The sequence below is a fragment of the Wyeomyia smithii genome, chromosome 3 (assembly GCF_029784165.1).
Source record: "Wyeomyia smithii strain HCP4-BCI-WySm-NY-G18 chromosome 3, ASM2978416v1, whole genome shotgun sequence".
Classification (NCBI taxonomy): domain Eukaryota; kingdom Metazoa; phylum Arthropoda; class Insecta; order Diptera; family Culicidae; genus Wyeomyia; species Wyeomyia smithii.
This window is the reverse complement of record NC_073696.1, coordinates 259,625,852-259,653,331: the sequence shown is the minus strand read 5'-3', so window position 1 is coordinate 259,653,331 and position 27,480 is coordinate 259,625,852. Positions and strand designations below refer to the sequence as shown.

The following is a 27,480-nucleotide window of genomic DNA, read 5'->3' as shown; positions in this document are numbered from 1 at the left end:
AAAGGAGCTGTCATTGTCATTTGTCCTTCGGATCATTTAACCCGTAAAGTCGAAAAAATACGAAAAACGAGACATAACGCCCACCAGCGATCATTAGGTTTTGTTCGAGATACTCGAAACGAAATGCGCAATGCCACCCCCCCCCCCCCCCATCACGCCCTCTATTTGTATAAGACTCTGTTTTTCATTAAAAACCTCTCATTTTCACAATAATTAAACCGAGGCTTGAATTTTTCAAAAAAAATTTTGTAACATCGAAAAAATGTTATATTAAGCATACTTACTCCCGACCTAAAGTTCATTTTACTGGTTTATTTTGTAAATTCGTTTAATTGCTGACTTCCGACTACTCCAGTTAACAGAATTGGTTTAAACTAATATGCAGTAAATAAAAAAATTAAAGGAAATTGTTCAAAAATCGTTTTCCATGTTCACAAGTAAAAAAATTGCAATCTTTTGCAGAGCCTTTAATATTCAGAGTAAATGATTTGTTGAAGTTTTGCTGATCTCAGGAAAGGTGAAACTTATACCGAACTCCGTTAAAAGTTTGCAACAGATTCTCGTTGATTCATATTTTTCTACAGGCGTTTGTAGCAACAGATCAAACCGAGTCTTTCGTTGACTTGTATTCTACAAGTGCATTACCATAGCATAATTCACATACCTCATCAACAATAGTAGAAGTAGTGAATGTGTGATCGAATTTTCCAACTTGGGAATATTATTTGCTTGCGCAAAAATGTAAATTACATATGGTAAAACCTACCAAGAAAACTACAGTCGAAGTTTCCCGGCACCCGAACTAAACCGAGAACGAAAATGGTTGTGATTCGCATGGTAAATTATTTAATCCAGTTCTATGTTGTAGTTATGTTTAACCAACACAGAATGAGTAGGTTATTAAGAAACGGTCGCCGCTGCGAACACGAAAAGTAAACATACATTACATGGAAACACGTGCGTGTTTCTGAGTAATGTTGCCTAACCGCTAAACAGCTGATTTTAGGCAAAACAAATCCTCCTAATTTTAGGTTACTCTACGAACGTTCACGAAGCACGAAAGAATAGAAAAGCATCAAACACGCGGACAAGCCGTGCCAAATATCCATGGTAACATTAACAAAACAAACCAGGTACAGCCCACCTAAAACGAAAATTGTTGTATGAAAAGCAGTCGAGCTCAAGCCCTTCTCGTAGATTAAGCTCAATCTCTAGTTAAAAAATAATAATAATCATACAAACGTAACAACTAATAATTATTTTGAAATGGTGTTACATTTAGGAACCAATGGGGTACTGATTATCGGGATTGTGGCACTCGTATCATTGGCCGTCATTAAGCCGGATTCCGACTTCTATAATATGAATGAGGTATTTCTTCGAATATCGCCGGATGCATGCCGAAGTGAGGAATATTTTGATACCTTTGCGTTTAAATGCAGAATATGCGATGAAGGCTTGCATCTCAAAACGAGTGAAGATCGTAAGTATTTTACTTGTTAATACGGTTCAGTCGTCAAACAAGTGAAAAAAAACTTTTCATATTTTGTTCTGATTCAGATTTCACGCTAAAATTTCATGATTTCGTGCGTTTCAAAATTTGAAAAAATGAACACAAATAGCTTTTAAATATTGCCAAAACATCAGATACATTAAGAAAATTGCAGTGACACAATCATTTTGTATGGTGTTTATCGATTAGCGACGCTAAATTTTTCGGTTAGTGGATTAGTGATTAGCGTAGCTAAATTTTCATTTAGCGATGCCCACCACCGCAAATCATAGCACGCGTTTCAGGTTTTTATATTTTCCGTAAAGTTGATTTCACGCTGTGGAAGTAATTATGCCATATAATATTTATAATAGAAATAAACTTCTGAAACCTTTTATTTAGTTTTTTTTTATTAAACCCATGTTATAGAAGCAACTATCATCTGCTAGGAATAATACTTCAACGAAAAATCTCCCCACTCATTGCAGGACTTTCATGCACCTGCGAAGAGCGTTCCATTCCCTGGCGGGACTACGACAGTACGATGCAGGGACCGGTCTGTCGAAACACGAGTGAACTTTTCGATGCGCGAGGGCCACGAATCGAAATGTTAAATTTCTGCAAAACGCATCACGTCACGCTGCTGAATGCGACAAAATCGGGTGAGAATGTGGTGCAGATGTATCGGAAAACTTACCCTCCCGGCAATGATAGCACCGTTTGTGGTTGCGGAAATCATCAGCAGGATATCGTGACGTACAAGGATCCTGTTCAAAGGGACATGGTTGAAATCTACTGCTTGTCGCAATCGTTACTCAGGGAGGTTCAAAATTATCACCCATTCAAGCTGAGCTACCGCCATAATGGTGACGTGTTTCGAAACATTAAGTTTTTAATTGTATTTTGTCATGTGATACGAAGTCCTCGGCATTGCCACTATCTGGCCAACCTGTGCGTGTTGAGTTTCTACAGCCTAGACAAATATTCGCCATGTGGTTTATTTTACACTTATCAAACCTACGACATGGCCTCGGATAATTCCGCTTTTCCAAGCTCTGTGGCGAGGGGAAGTTTGTTCGGTGTCCGGGACGGGTCCGACAAGACAGCTAGGTTGTGGACTTTCAGTGACACCGTAAAACCACCCCTTTTCTATCGGCGGGGTAAATATGTTAATGAAATCTTCGAGAAATATCTGGATTTTAGCTACGACACGCGCGCCGAGAATGCGGTAAGGATTTTATGTTGTTTTCTTTTGTGTAGATATTTAGGTTTATGCTAATTTCATGACTCGATAATAGCACGCCACAGTTTATTAATATGTAAGAAAGACCTACTTTTGCTACGCCGTTCGATTACATAAAATTGGTCCTAATTACGTCTTTTTTTCAAGCCTCTCAATGAAGTTATTTACACTTATAACTGTGCGCACGAATTTCTCTTCAGAGGCGGGAGAAAACAAAAAAATGCTTTTGGTGAGGAGTTTGGGAGGAAATTAAGTAGAAAATAATTAAATTATATGTAGGAGGCAACGTCACGGAATGTGATACTACAGGCATAGCATAGTGCTTACAACCGAAAATATTAAAATCAACGATAGAATTTTTTTCCGGACAAATTATATTTAGTTTTTTCTGATTTTCTCACGCAACATCCAAACATAAAAAAAATCAAACTTTGCATCGTTGGATCAAAGTTAGTATGTAAACTATTTACCGCGAAACTTAAACAAATGTTCAGAAAAATAGGTTCTAATAAATTTAAGGTGAAAAAAAATAGCTGAAAAGCCGACACCCAATACCCTTCCCCTACCATACAAAAGCCTTACGTACGTCTGTGGTTAAATTTATTTGACTGAACATTTTTAATGCGAATTCCATCCGATTAATACGAAATCAATACAAGAAACAAATCAACATCACCAGAAAATATGTATGTATTAGTTTCGTTTTGCAGAAAATTATCTTGTTTTATCCAACCAGAACATTCCGATCCATGCCCAAAAAAACTAAATTGACCTTTTCAGTTGAAAGTATACCCGGTAAATAAATCTATATGTAAATGTCAGCAGCCAGGCTAAATCCATTCAATACAGCAGACTAATTCAAAGTGTACCAATTACCTACTTTCGCAATCAAAGCATTTATTCCCAAAACAATATACACCTCTATAGAAATAGACTTCTCCCATTTTCACTTCTAGGCGAGCGGAGAGCTATTTACGAGCAGTAACCGTGTGTTGACCCCATTCCGCGCTCGCTTCCCCTTCTATTTCAAGTGCATTTCTTTCGATTTTCCAGGCGAACAACACGCTAAACTTCACCCTCATTAGCTACGATTTATACGGCCACCTAAGGAGCTTCCGTGCTATGCGGTTCGCCGATTTGAATCTGTGTGAACGTTACTCGGCCAGCCAGGAGCAACGTGTTCGGTTCGCTCGAAACTATGACCGACGTTGTCGCATCAGTCTGCAGCAATTGTTGGAGGATTTTTCCGAGCCGGAGTTTGTGAACCTCTACGCGGATTATTACGACCAGAAGGCACGACTTTTACGCTCGATTCCGGTGCTGGTGCGAAAGGCTTTCTCCCATAATGACCATGTGGATCCGGAGAAGTGGCAGCTAGTTAAAAGATTTCTCATAGTGGATACCCTGTCGGGGATGAACGGAAACTACAAACCAAGAATGTACTGTAAGGATCCGCTACATGAGCACTTCGACTTTATACGATATGTCAAAAAGGTGGAGTTCGATATTCGTTTGCATGCTAATCATGACAAAAATCCCAATAGGGTTACAGTGCCGTTATTAAAGCTTGAATACGGCCTGGTTAACATGTCCCAATCGAAATCGGAATCATTTCCTGAAGAAACCGTAGATTTCGAGTTTAGAATTACATTTAGCAAAAAGTACAATTTTGATTCTCTTTTAGAGGTAACTTAAATCAAATTCCAGTTTCACATCAACTCAGTGATTTTTTTTCAGATTTTGCTTCCCATTTTTATACTACTTGCTTTTACTATGACGCTCTTCCAAACATTTTGCCACAAATTGCGCCAAAATAAAATCTATTACGATATGGAGATATTTGCAAATTTTTTAGTATATCTCTGCTCAAACGTTGGTACCGCACTGCTGGCGGTTACGGTGATAGTCGCTGTGCACGTGTTCGTAACCTACAAGACGCAAGAGAACGTGAAAATATTGCTTCCAGTGGAGGTGCAAAGTGCTTTAGAGGTTTTCATATGTGTCGCGTTCAGCTTTAAGGTAAGTATTGCAGTTTCACTCGATTTCGTTTACTTAAATTGAAACGTGTTTTACTAATTTCAGCTGCTCAAAATAATGCGAATATTTGTACAGATATCGGGAATCGACATATTCTTCATTGACTGGGAACGACCGAAGATACTCGACAACGGCTTCGGTAATCAACGTACGCATCTGTTGGATACAACTTCGGTTACTTCTAATGCAACGGTAAGTGCCATTCGAATGGCTTAAGATCCAGGTGAAAGTTTATCAGCAGGGTAATATCTAGAAAAATGTCCCAAATTTGATTATTTTAATTATCATTTTTGATTTGGCTGAAATTTTGCACAGATGATAGTTTAAATCGCATGTTTAAAGGATTTTCGTTTGTCAACATTGATGACGTAGGACTCCAAAAACAATATTTGATAATTTTTTACAAAGAATACGGCTTACGGCAACCTATACAGGGGTTCAATTTCAAAAACCGAAAACATCGAGAGGGTTTCACTTTCAAACGTTTCAAACTCAGTCAGCTTCCAACAGATTTCCTCCACTCTTTTTTTTTCCCTTGTAGAAGACTGAACCACTGCGACCATTGTTTGCTCTATTGTGGTATGCTTCACCTTACTTTAAGCGCGTACGAGCAGGTACATCACTATTTGGCGAGTTGATGTCCTTGCTACATTGCACATTTATCCCAGTTGGGCAACGCACTTCGTATGAAGTTTATTACCTCACCAGGACTTTCCCTCCAAATTTCGGTAGGTTCTATGTGTCCCTTACCGAAGATACGCAATCTGCGTTGTAATAATACTCGGCATTCGCAGAGTAGATGTTCTGAAGTTTCGCTTTCGATGCCACACAGGCGACATTTATCATCATCAAGTTTGCCTATCTTCTTGAGATGATACTTACTCGGACAGTGCCCTGTAATAAGGCCTGTGAATGTCCTCAAGTCTTTCTTATTTAATCTGAGCAGCACGAGGCTCTTCTCGCGATTTGTCTCTATGAATCTTTTCGATTGTCGTAATCCACTTATGACATCCCAGTTTGCTTTGATGGTCGCTTTTTCCCATTCACCGAGTTCAGCTTTTAGAGCGCTCGGGGAGATTCCACAGAAAGGTTCTGGGCCAACAAAGTTAGTAGATGACCCTTGTCTGGCTAGTAAGTCGGCCTTCTCGTTTCTTTCGATTCCACAATGACCAGGAACCCAGTATAAGTTCACCTGGTTTTTCATAGCTAACTTTCGGAGCGACAGGATGCATTCCCACACTAGTTTAGAGTAGCAGAAAGGAGAATTCAGGGCTTCAAGTGCTGCCTGACTATCACAGAAAATGCATATATTTCCTCCACTCTTACTTCAATCAATTGAAAAATCATCTATGCTCTCGCCCAAATGCAGAAAATTGTAATTTGATTATTCGAACTATTGTACTATTGAAAATTGTTAAGCCTTATCGAGACGCAGATTTTGACCACTGATTGCTCGCCTAATGCTTGCTCCAAACACGGTCGACAGAATATACCTAGTTAACCGGGAATGCAATGTTTGCGCTATGTATAATTCACTCCGTACCGGTACCATACGGACGATGGGTTCTGATCGTGGTGAAGAACGAAAAGCCGTGCGTTGGTGCTTAAGCACTAGTTGGGGTTTTTGATCACTTGAAACAAACGTAAAACTGCACATTTCATTATTTGCAACGTAAGAAAAAAATCAATATTGCTTCAAGAACGTATTTGTGGCCCTGAGAAAGGCCTGTTGTATTTTGTACTTGTTTTCATGTACCAGATGGCAGCAGACAGCATTTACGCTGTTGTGTTTTTAAAATAGACGGGACCCTTATAACCCGTTCTTACTTCGGCAGATATCATGTGATATTGCCAATCTTGATATCAAGTGTCACGCACCATGGGCGTAGCCAGAATTTCGAATAGGGGAAGGGGGGCAAGTTCTTCAAAATTTTAGAAGTAAAAAATAGTATTTTGAAAAATAGAAATAAATACTAGTATTTAGTGATTGGAATCAGAGTGGAAGATTTGATTATTCTTTGTCTAACCTCGAATATAAATAGATGTTCTTTAGTAAAATTCTTTAGTTCCTTTAAACCTTTGGACATATCATTATGGCGACGAGGATCTCAAGAATCCAAGAACATGGTAGAAGATAGAGTTGATCAGCAGCCGCAACCGGGGCCACCCACATACCACGTGGACAGCTTTGGGGGGGGGGGTTTGCTAATGTCCACGGTCCATACAATTTTTTCAAAATTTATATGGGTAGTTGTCCACGGAGGGGGAGGAGGGGGGTAAAAATCGTTAAAAATCTGTCCACGTGGTATGTGGGTGACCCCTTATCGAGATGGCCAAACTTTTACTGCAGATTGCGGCCCAGCAGCAGCAGCCTCAGTATCAAAGCCCAGAGCAGATTTTGGAGTCCCTCTCATCGAACATCACCGAGTTTGTCTTCGAATAAGAAAAAATAGTAAGAGGGTGGTATTCAAAACACGACCGCATGACGTTGACTACCGTATTCTTATATTCCATTGAAGCAAATAGTAGATGGAATTGCAACGCTTCTTTTACAAAACTTCTGTAACAAAATTTCGAGGCACCGAAAGGTACCAGTTGCCGATTATTCTCGTTTACTGGTAGTCCGTCCAGAATTCCAGCCATTTTAGTATTTTGCAGTAGCTATTTATTACTAACAGCCACCAGCATAACAGGTGAAACCAGCACGAGATGACCGGTACTATTTTGTTTTTCCTCCTTTTAGCTGCTAACACCGTATGTATGTATGTATCCGGTACGGTTTAATAATGAAATTGATGGGGTGAAATGTTCGAACGATACGTTTTATACCAAGGCTTCGTCAGATAATTAGAAAGAAGGAGGGGCTACATAGATAATGGAATGGTATAGACAAATTTTTCTTGAAAGCTGCGCCGGCCGCTGTCGTAATATTAACACCAACACAAACATGCATTTTTGCAAGGTTTTTTCCGCTAGCAGCAGCATTTGGTAAAACAGAAAATTCAATTAGCCGCTTTTGTACCAAAATTTCGAGGCACCAAAAGGTGCCAGTTGCCGATTATATTGTTTTTTGGTTAGTTCGTCCAGAATTCCAGCCATTTAAGTGTTTTGCAGTAGCCATTTACTACTAAAAGCCACCAGCATAACGGGTGAAACCGGCACGAGATGACCGGTACTATTTTGTCTTTCCTCCTTCCAGCTGCTAACACCTAGCGCTGTCGTGAAATTAACATCAACACAAACATGCATTTTTGCAAGGTTTTTTCCGCTAGCAGCAGTAATTGTAAAACATAAAATTCAACTAACCGCTTCTATTATAAAACTGCGAGGCACCAAAAGGTGCCAGTTGCCGATTTCTTGTTTACTGGTTCCGTCCAGAATTCCAGCCATTTTAGTATTTTGCAGTAGCCACCAGCATTACGGGTGAAACCGGCACGAGATAACCGGTACTATTTTGTTTTTCCTCCGTTTAGCTGTTAACACCTAGCGTCCGTATGTAACCGGTACGGTTTAATAATGAAACTGATGGGGTGAATTGTTCGAACAATACGTTTTATACCAAGGCTTCGTCAGATAATTAGAAAGAAGGAGGGGCTACATAGATGATGGAATGGTAGAGACAAATGTTTGGTAAAACAGAAAATTCAATTAGCCGCTTCTGTACCAAAATTTCGAGGTACCAAAAGGTGCCAGTTGCCGATTATAGTTTCCTGGTTAGTCCGTCCAGAATTCCAGCCATTTAAGTGTTTTGCAGTAGCCATTTACTACTAAAGCCACCAGCATTACGGGTGAAACCGGCACGACATGAGCGGTACTCTTTTGTATTTCCTCCTTTCAGCTGCTATCACCTAGCGTCCGCATGTCACTGGTGCGGTTTTGGAATCAGAATGATGGGGCGCCGGCCGCTGTCGTAAAATTAACACCAACAAAAAGATGCATATTTGCAAAGTTTTTTCCGCTAGCAGCAGCATAAACATCGGAAACAGAAAGTGACAACAACAATAACAACAAAGTCAGATCGATTGTATCCGTTAGTGTCGACTGTGCTTGGGAAGAGAGGTAGTGATTGGCTGCGCGGTATGATTTAGACAATCGATGTTGATTACCAATTTTTCAATAGTGTATCTCAAAAAATAGTTTGTTTTTGTTACATAAATTTCACCGTAAAAGAATTTCTGATCGATTGATGCCAAAACCTCGAAAACCTGATTATAGATGACTGCAAAATAAGCGCTCAAAACCTGACCACTTTTCTCTGGTTTTCCCTGGTTAAATTACTAGATTTTCAAATTCAGGGGCCTAACTTCGATATAGACGTTAGTCAACGTCAAAAGAAGTTACGTTCGGACGCTGGTTTAACAGCTACCAGGACCTCTTCGAGAACGATGCAGGCCAGCTGAATGATGCGGCGAGGGTACGTCAACCTCTCCGAAAGCTGGACACCCATTCGCACAGTCGCTATCTCAACTACATCCTGTCAAAGCTTCCCAAGGACGTGAAGTTTTAAGACACAGTCAAGATTCTCAATAAAATATTCAGGCATCAAACGTCAACGTTCCGGAAGCGGTTTATGTGTCTTTTCACGATTGTTGTTAACTATCTGCCGATGAACACTCAGCAAACAGAGAGCACTCAACTACTGTTCAACCATTGTTGACCTCAGCCAGGTTTTCACCTGACGTAATGTGCTAAACGGGCTTTCGGCTAGCAGGTCTATAAGATCCAGTTCTTTCAAGTTCTTATGGTCTGCTCTCATGCTGCTGCAATGTTGATACCAAACTTCCAACTTAAAAATATAAAAATCTATAAATGCTCAGTTTTTACTGGAAAATCATTTCAAAAATACTTCTTGTCGTTTATGATTGGAATAATTCCCTTCAGTAGCGCCTTTTTACGATCGCGTTCTACTCCATGTGACTATCGCTGATAGTAGTTTTCTTCGAGGGAAAGTTTAGAAAACTTTGGTGCGCTTCTTAGCTGTTGACGTAGAAATCTTCATGAGTAATAGGTGGGTTTTTTCTCATATTTGCCTCCACTGCTGCGTGGAAACTGCCATCGCCATTAACGCCATTTAGGTTGAACTTTTTTTGAATTTATTAGTAGTATCAGATGGAGAAACGAGCGGGCAGCGCAGTTATCCAACCACATTATGATATGTTTCTTGTTAAAAAATCGTTTGATGATTCTGTGGAAGCACAATAGAAGGTCATTTGCGAATCGACCAGCGGTGGATTTGTTCCAAACGCTAGCTAGCATCGGAACCGATTTGCAGTAGTTTATTTTTCATCACCTGTCGTAGGTGGCTATAGGACTGGTTTGCTATCATTCTGACTAGATATCGTAAAAGTAATCGCATATGGGTCCCCCAGCTAATGTTTTTCACAATAATCTGATCGAATTTTGGTGTTCATGCACGTTTTATGATTTTTTTTTTCCTGTATGGACTTCCTCACTGCGACCAGAATCGTAGATCTATTGTGAGATATGCCCGGGTATTTTTTCTGTATCCCGCACTTCTGTTAATGGCAATACCGCTATTGAGAAGCGGCATGCTTTTTATTATTGTTCATCAGTGCTTGTGTGTAATGTGATACTCTTCCTTACACGCTTACTTTTCTACTATACCGATACTCGTTCCTCTTGCCAAATAGCACCAATTATAATTCCCTGGAGAAGTTTCGTCGTGCGTCCTTGTGGCCAGTTTTATTGATAAGAGGGACTTATTTTTTTGTTAAGAGGAAGTCACGCAAAGGTATTGTAGATTTCAGCGTAAAGGAAGGGTAACTGGTAGGGAGCCTGAGAATAAACCCATGCTTAAGTCCTTTTTTTTTACATCGGATGGCCTGGTTCTACTAAGATTCGAACCCACGACCATCCGCTTGACAAAGCGGACTCTGTAACCTTGCGGCTACGCAGCATCCCTACACGTTTTATGATGCAAAAGTATTTGATAGCCATTGTAGTAACATATTCTAGCGATAGTTTTGATTTAAAAAAGCATACATGTGCCAAATTTCTCCCAAATCGTTTCGATTTTTGATTGCTGTTTTCTCATCAGCACAAAAACTCAAATGGGACGGACTTGTCATGAGCGGCAGTAAAGATGTCGTTTTGCGCTATTAGAGTTGTTGAAAACAAAATTCTGCACCAATGTCAACAACGGGGGGGGGGGGCAACGGCCACCTCTGCCCCTCTCTGGCTACGCCTATGTCACACACTAAATTACTCGTAAAAATAGATTATGGATTCTGATATCAAGATACGCGATATCTCATGATATCCACTATATTGTGAACAAGGCATTATATCCGACACGAGAACGGGGACATTGTCTTCCTTCAAGCCACGCTGCACGACGCGATACATGTTGGCCATCCAGCAAAGCTGCGAAATTTCGAAACTACAAAATGAATATCACAAAAACATCACTAAAACAACACAGCGCGTGCGAAATCGCAGTAGTCACTATTACCACTGTCAACCGATTGAACTTGAATGTAATTTCTTTTCCACACAGAAAAATAAAAATACCCAATTATGCGTAGTTTTGACGCAAATCAGCCCTTCTGTGCGGGAAGGTACTTTTAGGTAGAAGTGATTTACCTACTTTTGAGTACCTGCACGGAAGTCATCATTTAGGTAAAAACGAATACCTTGAATCAACAATATCAATATCAAAATCTCCATACAAATTTTTACCCAAAATTAAGTATTCGCAGTTTATTAAGCTGTTGCCTTGGTTTCCCCGATTTTTATGCGTATTATTTACCTAAACCAGTGAAAACGTTCAGGTTTACGTAAATTTACGTTGTTTTTACGTGTTCACTTGATAATGTTTTCTTTGTGTGCAGCTTGTTCGGGCTGAAATCGTTATTCACAGCCTTAAATTTCAAGTGATATTCTGTTGCTGACAGCGAAAATTCGCAGCTCTGCCACATTCAACGTGGACAGATTTTTGACGACTTTGACCCCTCCCTATCCCACTACGTGGACACCTGCCCACATTAATTCTAAAAAGAATAGTGTGGACCGAGGACATTTCACAAGCTCTTATGTTCGTTCTGGCCATAGTTAGTACGTTGGTAGTCAAGTCGTAGAAAGTCACACGATCTCAGGCTTCTCATGGGCACATAGATGTTGAGCTTTGCACTAACTCAATTCTATTATTCCAAATCCCCGCATGAGGACACCCAACAACAGCAGATGTTTCTAGCATCGAACGCATCAGCGAAAAATATAATGGACGCAGGCAACATCTTTGGCGATTCGAATTATAAACCCAAAGTTTTCGCTTGTGCAATTATGTTCGTGTAATGATTCTTGAGAGACATTTAAGAGTCCAAGAGCACACCAAGATCCGTAACTATCGTGACTCTTTCAAGCGGCTGACCAAAGATCGTGTAACTCCATATAATTGGTTTCTTTCTACTGATGAATGAACTCACAGATCATTTGAAAACACCAACTACCAAGCAATTGCGTATGCACCAGTTACAGAAAGATTCATTTACATCCTGGTGGAATGATAAAGCAACATCGTTGAAGAATACGGAAAATAGCAGCGGTCCAAGGTTGCCTCCCTGAGGCACATGAGCATGAGCATTGACGACCGTACATATAGTAGTTGGAGTGATTGACCTGAGCTTGTGAAGTTGCACAGAGAACCACATAGATAGTTTTTGGGATGTTATACCATCTGCAATGTACAACAATTCAGTAACTCTCACTTTAAAAAGATCAATAACGGCGCCGGCCACGTTCTTACAGTCGTTGAGGAAAAATAGGAAGAGGATTGTTAGTTCGACAAACGTTGTTATGAGACCGAGTTCACCTATGCATCTCTACGGATGTCACAGGAAGGGTATTCGTGTTAGTATGATGGGGTAGGAAAGATCAGGATTTGCCGTGGTAGGCAATACGATAAGATATTTTTAAATCCTGCGCGCGAAGAATGATTTTTTAAACCAAATAATAAATCGTCAGATACAAAAGCTAAACGTGAATCAACGAGCTGATTCGCAGGCACCTATTTCATGTCTTGTGAGAGTAAGCTACGAATGTCCAGATCACCAGTCACCGCAAACCGAATTCAAACGATTAATCACTGTACTAAAAACAAAACCTATCTTTTTTTCTTTGTTATTTTAGAACCAATAAAGTTGATGTATTTAATAATAGAAAACAATACTGTGAACATTTAATACATATCGCGATAACTTTGTTTAAAGCGACTACTATACGGTATCAACTTGCTGTCTTAATCACATTTGACATGTGACTTATATTCCAAGGTTGCTTCCTCGAGGCACACCCGACAAATTTGCAAAACTGTACCAACCAATATCCCAATATCAATAATACCACTATCTCCCAGATGGTCTCGAGGTACGATGCTGGCCTAACAAGCCAGTCGTCGTAGGTTCGAGTCTCGTCTCGGGAGAGACTGTTAGTGTCAGTAGGATCGTAGCGCTAGCTCCGCAATTGTCCTGTACACTAAATAGTCGGCTGCGAAGTCTGTGTATAAATAAACAGAAGGTCAAGTTCCGAATCGGAATGTAGCACCCAGGCTTTGCTTTGCTATGGCCAACCAATTATGACTGAAGCCAGCCGACCAGGTTCGATGTTGTACACTGAAGCTCAACTTTCGCCAATAAATTGTATAAATCAGTAGATTGTACAAACAATCACGAAGAAGCAACCAACTATCCAACTGATTATGCCTCGAAACCTAAACCGACCAAAATTATGTAATTTGACGTGAAGCATCTAATAATCAATGCATTACAAGCAACGATACCTACTTCAAGACAAATTTAATAACGCAGATGTTCTCATTTCGTTGAACCAATCATTTCAAACGACTTGTCTTTTAAGTTTGAATGTATCCAATATCCGATTCGTCATGCGTTTGCATGCTATAAATAAACCGCAAGGTCAATATTTGAAAGTATTAATTTTTGTTTTGGCCATTTAATGGTTTGATTAAATTGATGCTATGTTTTTGGATTCAAGGGAAGTTCTTTTTATTTTTTAAATCAACCAATATGAGATAACCATTTCAGCTTTTTTACTAACAAAAAATTCCAGCAATATTGGAAATTATTTATGTTTTTTGTCTCTTCCAACTTCGGAACCATTTACAGCAAAATTAATTTCTTCTTTCCTCTTTTCTGATCTTTCAGAATCGACCATCCTGCGATAGCGTTTCGGCATGGCGTAACTACTTTATCGCCAACGAGTGGCAAGAACTGGCAACGAAGCGAAAAATTTCCATGTTTTCGCACGTCGTACTGCTGATCACAGCATTTTCATTCCTTGGCTTCGAACATTGGTCATCGAGAAGCTTTGGCTTGGAGCTACACAAAAACGAAGAGCACATCGGACCACACGATAAGGTGCTTACAGTTGCCGTGGGAATTTTGGTTTACGGGGCCATCTACTTCGCACAATGGGTGTACAACTTTCTGATCTACGAACGCTTCATCGAGAACGCCATCCAGCAGTTCATAGATGTGGCTTCGATCGCTAACATATCGGTGTTTATTCTGTGTATGGACACATATGGATTCTACATTCATGGTAGGTCACCGCATGGCTTCTCCGATACGGACATGTGCTCAATGATTCTGCAGTTCAAACGGGAGGAAGATAATCTCTGTGGAAACCGAGGCCTGCTTCCTGGATCTGAACAGCAAACGTATTCGATATTAGTACCGAAAAATCTTCGCTCGTTTTACGATAAGTTGATTGCACCTTTGAAAAACCCCTCGAGTTTTGGACCACACCAACATCTGAATCAAACTCATCTCATTGGGAGTGCAAAACTTAGCAATTCAGGAGTTATAAGTGGGCCTGGAGGAAACATCGAGTATAATTTCGAAAGGACCATCTTAACGTACTACAACGTGAATCGGTTCTTCGCCGCCTTCGTAGATCACGTGAGTTTTTTTTTTTTAATCCAATACAGTATTCCACATTCACGATTGTTCAATTTTTCTAGGCTTTGAAGGAGTTGGATTATATCATCCAAGAGAGAACGATCCTGGAAAATTTAGTCAACTGTGAGTTTCAAAGTTATGTAACTGAGAGTAAGTTAAGCACTAATTATTCAACAAGTTGAATCATTCCACAATTCAATTTTCACAGACAAAGGCGTATTCTACATAGATAATGGACACTCCTTCGATCAGGTGTTGTTCTACGGTAACGAATCGACGTTCTTCCAACTAGAGTTGTCGCTATTTCTAGCTATCCTGTTGTTGTTTGATGATTTCCTAGTCGCCATCGTAGTCGTTGGAGTTGTGTATAAAGCGTTCGAACTAGTCATGAATTATTTACTGAAAAATAATTTAGCCAAAAAGACACTAATCGACAAACGGTTTCTTATTTAAGTGTCTACGTACTGAGTGGAAAGTTGAGCACATACTAGTGGGAAAATTGAGAGATTTTTGCTTTAGACTTTTGAATACAATCCGGTAAAATCTAATGAGTAAAAAGTGTATAATTAGCATAAGAATGCTGCAGAAAAGAAATATCCGTTGACGAACTTTTTTTTCGAAAATTGTACCAACATTTGTAGATAAGTGGAAATTCTGCAGTTTGCCTCAACTTTTTTTTGTCATATAAAATATGGCAATTTTGTGAGGAAAAGTTTCGATTGTGCTTTTTGTGAGGATATACAGATATTTGGACGACTGGAACTAGTTTATTGGTTAACTTAATCCTGTTTTTGCTGGCTTGGGTCCAATCAACCTGCGCTCAAGGTCTTTTGTTGCTGTTCATCGCTGACAGTTGCCGCACCGATTCGACGCTGGAGTGCTGTGCGTTACAGAGGACCGGCTCCGGTGGATACTCACTACAACGAGGTTGAGGAGGTCGAAAGTGTAGAAGAATCATCGGTCGGCGTGCACTGCTTGCTGGAAGGTGTTGTGTTGTGCATAGGCCTGCAATTACTATTATATTTTGAATTGTTGCCTATCTTTACTGTCCGGAAAGCGGAGCGCACTATGCGTAGCTCACAAACCACTTCCAAAGTCAAGGTCTTGGTGAAACCGACAGTTAGGTCGTGAAGCAGGATCATCGCTCTGGATGTGCTGCTTCCCCGGTGAAATTCTGTTGGGCGATGTGAGTCTAGGGGCTATCTACAGATAAGTACACAGTTTTTTTTGTTTCTCTATAAAGGTGCTAGTATTGGTAATGAACTAAGCGTGTAACATTATTCAATTCACCCAAATACCACGGTTATGCGCGGCCTAGTTCGCAGGCTTTCATTGACAAGCATTGTTTTCGTCTAGAAAATGTTAGTGTAGTTTGTGGGAGTTTGGAATATGCGTTTTACCATAATCATATGCTTTGATTTTACTAGCTTTTGAGCAGTTGTTTTATGTTATTTTTCATATATTCTATTTATGGCTTTGTCAACAAATTTAAGACTATGTTCTGTATAATATGTATATCTGCTTTTTTTAAATTTTTGAGGCTTTGGATGCATGGAACATTGCCAATTTTCATATTTAATAGGCGATTCGTACGTCGAGTAGAGAAAATCGACATAAACGCCGGGTTCCTGCACGTCTGTGTCGGCCAGAAAGATTGAAGCGGTCGTTCGTTACGTTTCGTTGAAAACGCGTATTCAACCCGGGTGAGTTTTGCTGATATATGGATTTTTGGAGTGTAACGATTTCGCAAAATGAACCCAGATATTTGATAATATCTGTCTCATCATCACCGTTTAGCCGGAATCTGCTCGCGCAAACTATATTAATACATCGCGAATCGAAGTAGATTTCGTTCAGTCGATAAATATCGTGTTTAATCGAATGACTACGCGATATATGCCTTTCAAAGAACCGCATTTGCTTTCTCGAGGATATTCTGGATTAGTAATAGACAAATATTTGAATTCTTGGTCGGCCTAGCACATTTTGTGACTCGGTGCCCGCATTTTGTACGCCGTATATCAACAAAAACGTTGACAATAGAAAAAAAAAACTAGTAGGGCTTCAGGATTTGAGTGGAAGGAATGGAGAAAATAGCTCGTATGCTACGCAAGATAAGTAACCTTTTTTATGGAAAAATAACTGCGCGCGGATTCATCGTTTTAATTCTACATTATACCGCTCCGTATGGGTTTTTATATATACAATTCAAATAGTATTTTTGCTTCGTTTCCTTAAAATCACCTATGAAAATAGTATGTTTGTGAAGCAGTTGATAATTTTCCTATATGATGATTTTCAGGTGCGGGAGGTGGTTCACATGCTTTGTGCCACCTGCGACATATCAATGGTTGTCGTTGACACTAGGACTTTAGCGGTGTTTTCGATGGGAGGCGGTTGTCGATGTTAAAGATGGGTACCAATAACTTTTCTATAATGTAATGGAAAATATGGGAAAGATCACGAAAGATCTTTATTCTTGTATGAAAATAGACCTGGAACTGAAATTTAAAAAGCAGGGTTTTCTATAAACTGCACACTATTTACCAATGTCATTGTCGGACTATGGTGCAGTAATGATAGCCAAAATCTTATGCTTCACTTTTTCGATTTTTGGGCAGATGTTTTATATAATACGTTCCAATTATGACTGGTTCGGCATTTTGTTAATAAACTTGAGACTATATATTGGTCAATATGGATAACTTCGTTTTTAAATTATTAAGGCTTTGTATGCATGAAACTTTGCCAATTTTTCTATTAAATAGGTAACATCCACATCGAAATGTCGTATCCCCGAGCGTCTGCGTCGGTAGAAGGAAAAATAGCGGTCGTGCGTAATGCTTCGGTGTAAACCGCGTTTCCGGATCGGGAGAGTTTTGCTCATATGAACGTTTTCGAAATTAAGTGATTTCGCGGAGTTTACCCAGATGCTTGTTCATGTCTCACCGAAGATTTCGTTCGGTCGATAAATATCGTGACTAACGAAAACGCGATGTATACCTTCCAAAGAATCGCGGCCAACGTGTACTCGAGATTGACAAATAGCTGGTTGCTACAAGTGGTAAAGGCTACTTCACGCGCGTCGTACGCAGAGGATCGCGGTGTTTGGCAAGAAAGATACTCATGGTTCGTTTCCGTAATAAGCGCGCATCATTTTTATATTCCGTTTTTCAGGTGTGTTTTTCGCGGGATCGTTCTTTTAGGGCAGACGAAGTGAATACGAGAGACGTCGTTAGTCGATCTGTTATATAGAAAATATCCGGTTGACCGAACCTAGAGAGACTCCGCGTTTATACATTTCAAGAGGCCTATCTTCAGATAGATCAACAACGCGCAATAGCTTTCGGTATAAAGAGGATCACCTTACGAGGAGATATCCGATCATTTGAAGTTGTCTCGATTCGGTCAAAGATCCAGTATCCTTGCGTACGATTTATTGTTGCTGTGTTACATTTTCAAACTGAATAAGTTCGAATCGCATTATGAATATCGTGGCGGATGTAATGAACTCAATGGCGCGACACTTGTTGTAAAGAACCCGACGCTCGAAATCAGCGCATCGTTCACCAAAACGAACCCTGCTGTATACCTTGCCCTTTCTCCAACATCCCAGTGATTTCTCGTGGAAGTGCAGAGGTGTTCTCGGCTTCCATAAAGCGAGTATCACGTCAACATTTTCCTATACAAAATCCTTCTTTGACCTGCATTCGGATGCGGCCGGCGCTGGTATTGCCTGATAAACATATTAAGGTCACCAGTTTTTACACATTGAAGATGCATGTTGGTCCCAAGCATCATCTATTGGTTCTCTGTGTAATTACTGATGATCTGGCAATAACGGAGTAGCAACCGCGGGCGGTCAATCATGCTCATGCTCATGCTCAAAATATGGCAATTTTGTGAGATTTACCTGAGATATTTTGGAGAGAGTATTGACTCGTTCGGGAGTCATTTTAAACATAATTTAAAAAAGGAATGAGTTCCTCATGATTACACCTATTGCGTGGTCCGTTTATATTAAATACTCATGCAAATGAAATTGATTTCTAATGTTTTACTTGCAGATGAAATTGATTCTTTTTTTCATTGTGCCTGTCTTTGATAAATATAATATTATTAGAACAGTAAAAATTGACTGTCGCTGTTATCGCAGTCAGTACGCAGCCAAAAGAATAGAAGTAAAACTACCGCGGGATATGGCCTAAGTGGCCATGTCAAATCAACTGTCACTGTTTCGACTTTTCATTTTTTCGTTCCTCAAATGATCACATTCACTTTATTAATAGTTGGAACCTGTCGAGCCAAATACTCTTCCCATTTGAAACTCAATGGAAGGTCGTTAAATTAGTGCCATTTTTCTTATCCATTTATAAGTGAATTGTAGATACCGGAGCAATATTTATTCGTTACGGGAGTTTTCCTTTGAAAGCTCCTATTACTCAAGTAGACGTATTTTGTGAAAGCCTCATAAAAAGTGAAGATGTTCGAAGATGCTAATTTAGCCGACTTTTTCCGTGGTGGATTACCGTACTACCTGCTAATTGCATTACCGATTTTGATCATTTGTTCCTCGAATCCGGTGTTAGCCGCGAGTGAATTCGGTGTGCAACGTATGTCCCAGTATGACGTACACGGTGTTCCCTACGGTAGGTTTTTCACGGGAACGTGTTATATCTGAAATTTGAAAGTTCAATCATCTACCTTCTTCAATTGAGGTTAGGTTGGAAGGTGTATTTTCGATTTTCCATTTGTAGGGTATTGTGGGGAATCAGTGGTAATTGGATTAGTATTGACATTTAATCTTTGCCCCTTTCTTTATTTGAAGGCTGTCGCACATCTGCCCTGAATATGGAAGCCAAATCGTTATACACTTGGCAAACGTTCCGGCACTGTGTGATTACCCGTTTTCAGGACATGACAATCGATCAGTTTCGTGAAATCAGGGCCAAGGCTGGCGGCTTGGTGATTCTGTTGCCGAATTATGTTTCATCGCTCAGTATGGAGGAAAAACAGGTTAGCATTTTTCTAAATCAGTTTAATTAAGTATTCAAGAGCAATCGAACTAATGACCACTGACATTCATCCCTTTAGCATATTCACCTATTAGAACAAGCAATGATGCTGCAGGAAATTTCCATTCCAGTGTACTTTTCTCGTTACAATCCAAAGTTGAACGAGATTATCAACGATGTAACGAAAACTAGCACTTTCGCCCAGCAACAACAGCAGCAGCAGTCTTCCAAACAACGTGAATCGGCTATTAGCGAAATTTTAGGCTCGATTTCCGCTAATGGATACCAGATAGCTGTTACCGGTACCGGGCACAGTCCAAACAAACAGACCAAAATTCCGATTATTCAGGGCGAGCTGACACCGACTAAGCACACGGCTAAATCAGTGGACAGTGAAAGCAAACTTCCCTTGATCATTTTGACTGCTCACGTTGACACGTTTGGTCTAATTCATGGATCACTGAAAAACGCCGACACGGCGATATTACTCACGTTAATTGAACTATTCAGCAAACTTCATGCTAGTATTCCAAAGTATCGACTCATGTTTCTGGTGTCCGAGTCTGGAAGTTTGCTGAACTTCCAGGGCATGAAGAAATGGCTCGACAGCAATCTCGATGAAAATTTGCAAGTGCAACAAGCTGAGTTTGTCGTATGCCTAGATTCCATCGGCAAGACGCTATCTAATGATAACATTTTTATGCACGTATCGAAACCTCCGAAGGAGGGAACATCGATGAATAGTTTCTACCGTACGCTGAAAACCGTTGCTCAACGTTATGGAAATGTGACCGTCGAAGGTGTTCATAAGAAGATTAACCTGGCTGATACTCTGTTAGCATGGGAGCACGAGCGTTTCAGCATGAAGCGGATGCCAGCGTTCACCCTTTCCAGTTTAAAGGTACATATTGCAAACAATAGATTCCGAACCATTCAAAATTTAACGACTTTTTTCCATTTTTCGATGTAGTCCCATAAGGATCCCCTACGGAACACAATTTTCGAAGACGATGACGAGGAAGATCAGCTGGATCGGTTGGAAACAAACGTGAAAATTCTGGCGGAAACCCTGGCCAGCTATATATACAACGTGCCGGCGGAGAATGCTGGGGAAATCTTCACCGGCTCGATGGCAATCACCAAAGATAACGTTAGACCATGGATGAACGTGCGCTCGGGGCAGCAAAACAATGATCTCAAATATGCCTTCGAAAAATACCTCAAAAATGTGAAAGTCACATTCGAAAAGCCCGATGCTCGGGAACCGGACTTTATGCTGTACGACGATCGGGACGCTGTACTCAACATTTACAACGTCAAGCCGGCCGTTTTTGATCTATTTCTAACGTTCATGATTGTGGCCTATCTGGCGGTGATCTATCTGGCTATCTTCCATTTCCCGAAGGTGTATACCTTCGTTTGTCGCATGACGGTCACTAAAAGCAAGGTTAACTAGTGGCTGTCGTAAGTTAAATTGGTAGTTAAGATAAAGGTTTATTAGAGCCATACCAGGGCATGGAAGGAGATCCTCGCCTGCGTAATTTGGGCTTGCAAAGGGCAGATGCAGTTGCGCTGTTTTGTTTCAATACCAGTTATAATTTATTGCTATTGTAATAGAAGACGGGGTGTTTTCAGAGATTTTACTGAATACGCCAAAATGGTTGCTTGTGTGCATTTAATTTGTTAGAATATAAAAGAGAAATGGAAATTCATCAACGCTGGACTCATTTAAACTAGAAACATTATTGTTTGTTTGTTAGTGTAGGCAGATCGAGCCAAATCGAATCAAATATAATAAAAATCTTTGTGGAAATTGTGGAAACATTGGTAATCGCTATGCGTTTGTGAACATTCCAATCTATGAAATCTGAATTTTATCCATTTGTCAATATCAGCGCCTTTGTTATTTTGGTGGTGGAAGAGTTAAGAGTAAAATACTTGACAATTCAACTTATGGATTTTTAGTTATTGTCAGAATGTTGGAGGATGTCTAAGCTGAACTAACGACTTTTTGCCGGTAACCGAATATAATTACAATTTTTTAACAGCTCATTTATCGTCTGCTATAATGATCAAGTAATACGACGGTTGCTCGCAGCGGGACATCGAGATCGTCATCGGGAACGCTCAAATTAAAAGGGAAGTCCTGTTCAAACCGGTGATCGGACATGAAAGTTCTACATTCTTCTCCCGCAAAGACATGCACAAAGCCATTTGGAAATCACCTGACCAACAAACAATAAACCAAATTGACCATGTGCTCATAGAAAGATGGTTGAGCGACATTGACTTGGACCACTACTTAGTGGCAGGCTTCTTCCGTTCTCTTGATTTTTGCTCAAATTTACTTCTCTACCTGCCAAACCCCTTGGAGAACTAGACTTTCTCTCACACAGAGTGAGTAATTATCCACATCTAGGCGTAGAGTATTTCAGTCGCAGAGTTCCTTTTCACTCTTAATCATCGCGTGTTAGGGGTAAACATTTGTTTGCTCTCTCAGCTTAAGAGGGAGTAGTTTCCGTTAGCTTCTCCTTTACTAGAAGAGAAGTTGGCCTAATATCTAAACATTTAGGTTCACATTGAAGCCACAGCCTAACCGTTTGCGAATTGATTATTATAGGAAGATTCACAACTCACCATGGGTGCGTATTCTGCAGAAAGTTCGATTTTATACTGTTTTTGCCGCACCTCAGAGCGATGAGAACGGTGTCGCAATGCTCAGTTGTTCACCGAGCAATTTATTTTACTTATCTTGCGTGTACGGATGATCAATTTACAAGAGTTTCACACTTTCATTACTCTGCGCTCTCTCTACAGCAGATGGTGTGATGCACATTGAATGTAAACTTACGGTTGTTAAGAGGGAAGAAAACTGTTTTCTCTCTAAGATGAAGATGACCAAAACAAAACCTGGTTTGTATGCGTTCAAAACTGTCGACTGTCAGTCACGACCGATCCCCGCGGCTCAACATCAAGCAACTACGGAACCCGCAAGCTACCGAAGTCTACGCGCAACAGCTTGAAGCGGCACTACCCACGGCGCAGTTACTCTCGAGGATGGCTGGAACATGACCCGCACGACCATCAGGAAATCCAGGACGACGACACTAGGAACAGAGGCGCCGAGTGGCAGAAACAACTGGTTCCGATGTGAAATGCGAGGCAGAAATGACGAGGGAGAACCTGGTCAAGTACAGACGGGCAAGAAACGACATGACCACGGTCCTGAGACGTGAAAAGCGTGGGCAGGAGGATCGCAACCATGAAAAGCTAGAGAGCTATTCATTGCTAATGATACGCGAAAGTTCTACGAAAAGGTTAACCAATCCCGTGAAGGCTATGTGCCGCGAGCCTACTTTTGCAAGGATGTGGAAGGTAATCATGATGAACGATAGCGAGGTGGTCGACAGGTGGAAGCAGCACTTCGATGAACATCTGTATGGCGATGCAACAAACAAAAGCGGAACAGGAACGGACCTGGGAGTGCCAGGAGTAGATATTAGCCCCCGATCTCCACGAAATACAGCGGGAGATTGGGAGGCTGAAGAACAACAAAGCCACCGGCAAAGACGGCCTGCCTGGCGAGCTCTACAAACATGGTAAAGAAGTACTGCACTGAATTGTTTCCAAGATCTGGGAAGAGGAAAATCTGCCGGAAGAGTATATGGAGGGAGTCGTCTGCCCCATCTGTAAAAAGGGCGACAGCAACTATCGTGGCATTACGCTCATCAACGCTGCTAACACCTTTAATCAGGAGGTTCATGGGGCAGCAGCAGGCGGGTTTCATGGGAGCCCGCGCAAGCACGAACCAGAAATGTGCAATCCGACAGATTTTGTAAAGATGTAAGTACAACGTGTCCACCCATCACAGTTACAGTTACAGTAATGGGGATATTTTCCCGTTTAAACTGACGCGGCTAATCAAGGCTACCATGAATTGTGTGATGCGTTACGTGCGTGTTTCGGGAAAACTCTCGAGTCCCAATCGAGTCATGTCGAGGATTGAGACAAGGTGATGGACTTTCCTGCTTTTTAACATCGCCCTCGAAGGTGTTATAGGTCAAAAACAAAGTATATGAAGGAGAGAGTCTCCAAGGAGAACAAGTTAGCCTTCCACTCCGGATCATCGTAGACGGCGATGAGCTTGAGGTGGTAGACGAGTTCGTGTACTTAGGATCGCTGGTGACCGCCGACAACAACACCAGTAAGGAGATTCAGAGATGCATTCATGCCGGAAATCGTGCCTACTTGCACTTTGTAAGACGCTAAGATCTAATCGAGTGCGCCGACTTACGAAGCTGAAGCTGTACAAAACACTAGTTAGACCGGTGTTCTTCAATAGGCTAGAGACGACAACACTGCTCTCAGAGGACCTCAGCGCCCTTGAAGTTTTCACACGGAACCATCTACGGCAATGCTAGGAGACCCCCATCTGGTTGAAGTTAACAGATTGCGACGGGCCGGATACGTCGCAAGGATGCCGGACGACAACCCGGTGAAAACGATTCTTTTCAGTAACCCCTCCGAAACCAGAAACAGAGGAACACAGCGTGCACGACGGCTTGATCAAATTAAAAGTGACATACGGGTGATAAGACGCCTGGAAACATGGCGCCATACAGCCCAGAACCGAATGTAATGGAGACGATTTCTTCATACAGCACGAGCCACCCCGGCTCTAGCCTGCTAGGTAAGTAAGTATGATAACGCACCCGAAATCTTCACACAGCACTGTAGACCATCCATCGTGGCCTTGATCAGTCTTGTTAGTTTTACAGGGAAGCCACAGTCGATAGTAACGTAAGCGGCCTTGAAATCGATGAATTGGTGGTTTGTGGGGACTTGGTATTCGCGACACTTTTAGAGGATCTGCCGCAGCGTAAAAATTTCGTCCGGCGAAAATGAACTGGGAGATTTTGTGGGTTGCGCTGAGAATCGTGATCGCTCGGTAGTTCTCACATTATGTTCTGTATCCCAGATCCTGACTATTAGCTGATGCAGATAGGAAGCCAACCTATCCGGGCCCAGCTTTATAAGCTCCGCTACGATGCCATTCTTTCCAGCTGATTTGTTGTTCTTGAGCTGCTTGATAGCATTCGTAAACTCATCCGCTGTGCTGACGAAGTCGTTCATCTTACCGTCTTGGTCCTCTGCCTCTGCGCCATTCAGGTGTTCATTTTAGTGCTGCTTCCGCCTGTCGATCACCTCACGTTCATCCGACAAGATTCCTCCATATTTATCCCGGCACATGTCAGCACACGGCACAACGCGGGTTTCGTTTAGTTTCTTGTAGAATCTACATGTTTCTTGAGAACGATACAGCTGCTTCATTCCCTCACACTCCGCTCTTCCCGGCGGCGCTTTTTATCCCTGAATAGATCGGTTTGCTGTCTTTGTTTCTGTTTGTATCGACTCACTTTATGGCGGGTCCTTTGATGCGGCATTATTGTAACGTTGGTGTCCCTGAGCGGTTAACTAAGACCTGGACGGCGGACATAACTCGTGAAGAAAAGGGTTCCGAACAGATTAACGTTTGGAAATCAGACATGACTGGAGGAAAGAAGTTGCTGCTGAATTCCGTTCACACTGTCGCAAGTGCGCGTCTTCCGAAGCAGTCATTGGAGGAGGGAACAATCTCCAAACAGTATGAGCATCTGAAGAGTTTTCTCGTAGTGTCCTAGTCTGAAGCCCTTCCTGGTCTGCTGATCGGAATCGACAACATCGATACCATTGCTCCACTGGAGGTTTAGCTGGGTGAACCGGGTGACTTAAATGCGGTCCACTGTAAACTTAGGGGGACCGTCTACGTGCCGAACTGGTATTTTTGCGTTTAGAATCGTTTGACCTTCATTTGCATTGTTGTCTACAACCCTCCAGAGGGCCTTCGGTAAACCCTCCATCATCCGGCAACGTTCCCTCAAGGCTATGCTTGTACACAGTAGTTACTTCGGGTAGTTCAAGTCGCTCGAGATCACACCATGGCGGGCGACGCGGTAGCAGATGTTGACAATCGAAATTCTTTGGCGTATTTTGACCATCAGGAGATAGTGGTAAGGATCAACGTTTGTGCCATGATAGGTTCGGATGTCGATAATATCTGAGAAGTACCTTCCGTCAATCAAAACGTGATCGATTTGTGTTTCAGTTTGTTGTGGTGCTCTCCAGGTGTACCAATATGGGAGGCTATGCTGGAAGCAGGTACTACGTATGGCCATGTTCTTGGAGGCGACTAAGGCAATAAGTCGAAGGCCGTTTTCGTTCGTGCGCCGGTGTGCGCTGAACTTTCCAATAACTGGTCTGAATTGCTTCTCCCGGCCAAGATGACCGTTGAGATTTACGATGACGATTTTGACGTCATGTTTTGGAAAGCTATCGTTTGCACGCTCCATCTGCGAGTAAAAAATGTCCTTATCGTCGTCGCTGTGCATGTTAATGATTCTAACATTAAATTTAAACATTAGAGGCCCTATCCTCTAATCCTCAACTTGCACATTCACTGCATTTTTCCCGTCACAATGATAGCTGTTCCTAGGTCTATGCCGATTGTTCCGGTCCGTATTAACATTATTTGCTTCCTGTACTCATTGTTTTAAGCCTGTAGTACACTCTTTGTCTAATGGTCAAATATTTGACCTTCTGACATAATGTTCAAATTTATTTGACATCATGGTTGTTGTTTGCCCGTGTTTGCACCATGTTAAAATCGGAGAGTGACAAATAATTATCTTCGACCAAATTTTTATCTGTCAAAAAGAGACAAATATTTGACGCTCGGTCAAAGAGTGTACTACAGGCTTTACGGCTGGCTTGTGAGGCCTGCACCAACCCTCACTCTGTAGTCTGTTTGTAGGCGGCTTTTCGTCGCCGAAGGACCACCGTGACAGGATTGTTTAGAATCCCACGTTAGAACCAGGACGTTGATCAGCCCCCCCTTAGCATGGAAAACAGACGCTGTTTTGAGCCGCACCATTTTGGTGAACAGGAGCTCGGGTTGGCGAAGCACATCGGGAAGTCAATAGAATAACCTTTCTATTTTTGTTACATCGGTCGAAAGATTTCTTCCACATCCTGTCGCAGAGAAGGCGCATCTCTGCTTATGAAGACTTTATCCGTATCCAGATCTATTATTCGGTAACTCTTGTGTTGTGAAGAATATCCGATAAATATCATTCGAACGGTTCTTGGTTCCAATTTTCGACGTTTTTTCGACGGTATCATAACATAGGCTTACGAACCGAACATATGAAGATCCTCAAAATTTTGTGTTCAGCTCAAAAACGATTTCGTCAGAAGTCTCACTCCTGACTTTGCTTGCAAGTATATTTTGCAAATAATTGGATGTGTTTACAGCTTTCACTGAATAACGGTAGCTCATGTTGATATCCAGTCAAGCCATTTCCAACAGCGATTTATTTTTACGCTTCGACAAATCATTTTGAGGTGGCGTATGCAATAGAAAATTGCTGAGCTATTCCTTCATTCGCACAGAACCAGTTTAAAGATTTTGCATTCTTTTCTCCTCCTTGATCTGAGCGGAGTGTATTCAGAATTCGGAGGTCTTCCGAGCTAAGTTCTGGCCATCCGCACGCAACGCCTAAAGTTATCCTCTGTTTCCGACTTGTTACTGAGAAAAAATATCCAATATCTTCCCTAACCAGTAGCAGCTTAACGGTGAATCGACTCGACTCGCCTACGTATTTCAAATGAGATAAGTTATTCGTGGAGGCTTTATACCTACAGACACTCCTGCAATTA

At 41.3% G+C, this 27,480-nt stretch overlaps 2 protein-coding genes across 2 annotated transcripts; both read left to right on the top strand.

Annotated features, from left to right (window-relative positions):
- Positions 1–1,170: 1,170 nt before the first annotated feature.
- On the top strand, positions 1,171–15,915 carry LOC129729557 (meckelin). The gene is made up of 8 exons (XM_055688205.1): positions 1,171–1,483; positions 1,981–2,720; positions 3,789–4,421; positions 4,473–4,754; positions 4,818–4,964; positions 13,955–14,710; positions 14,773–14,860; positions 14,919–15,915. Exons 1-8 carry the CDS (start codon positions 1,267–1,269, stop codon positions 15,161–15,163), a joined length of 3,108 nt encoding a protein of 1,035 aa, XP_055544180.1. The 5' UTR covers positions 1,171–1,266; the 3' UTR covers positions 15,164–15,915.
- Positions 15,916–18,939: 3,024 nt separating this feature from the next.
- On the top strand, positions 18,940–21,547 carry LOC129727363 (BOS complex subunit ncln). Its single transcript, XM_055685143.1, has 4 exons — positions 18,940–19,359; positions 19,539–19,726; positions 19,805–20,626; positions 20,696–21,547. The coding sequence occupies exons 1-4, from the start codon at positions 19,194–19,196 to the stop codon at positions 21,179–21,181; spliced, it is 1,662 nt and encodes a 553-aa protein (XP_055541118.1). The 5' UTR covers positions 18,940–19,193; the 3' UTR covers positions 21,182–21,547.
- Positions 21,548–27,480: the final 5,933 nt, after the last annotated feature.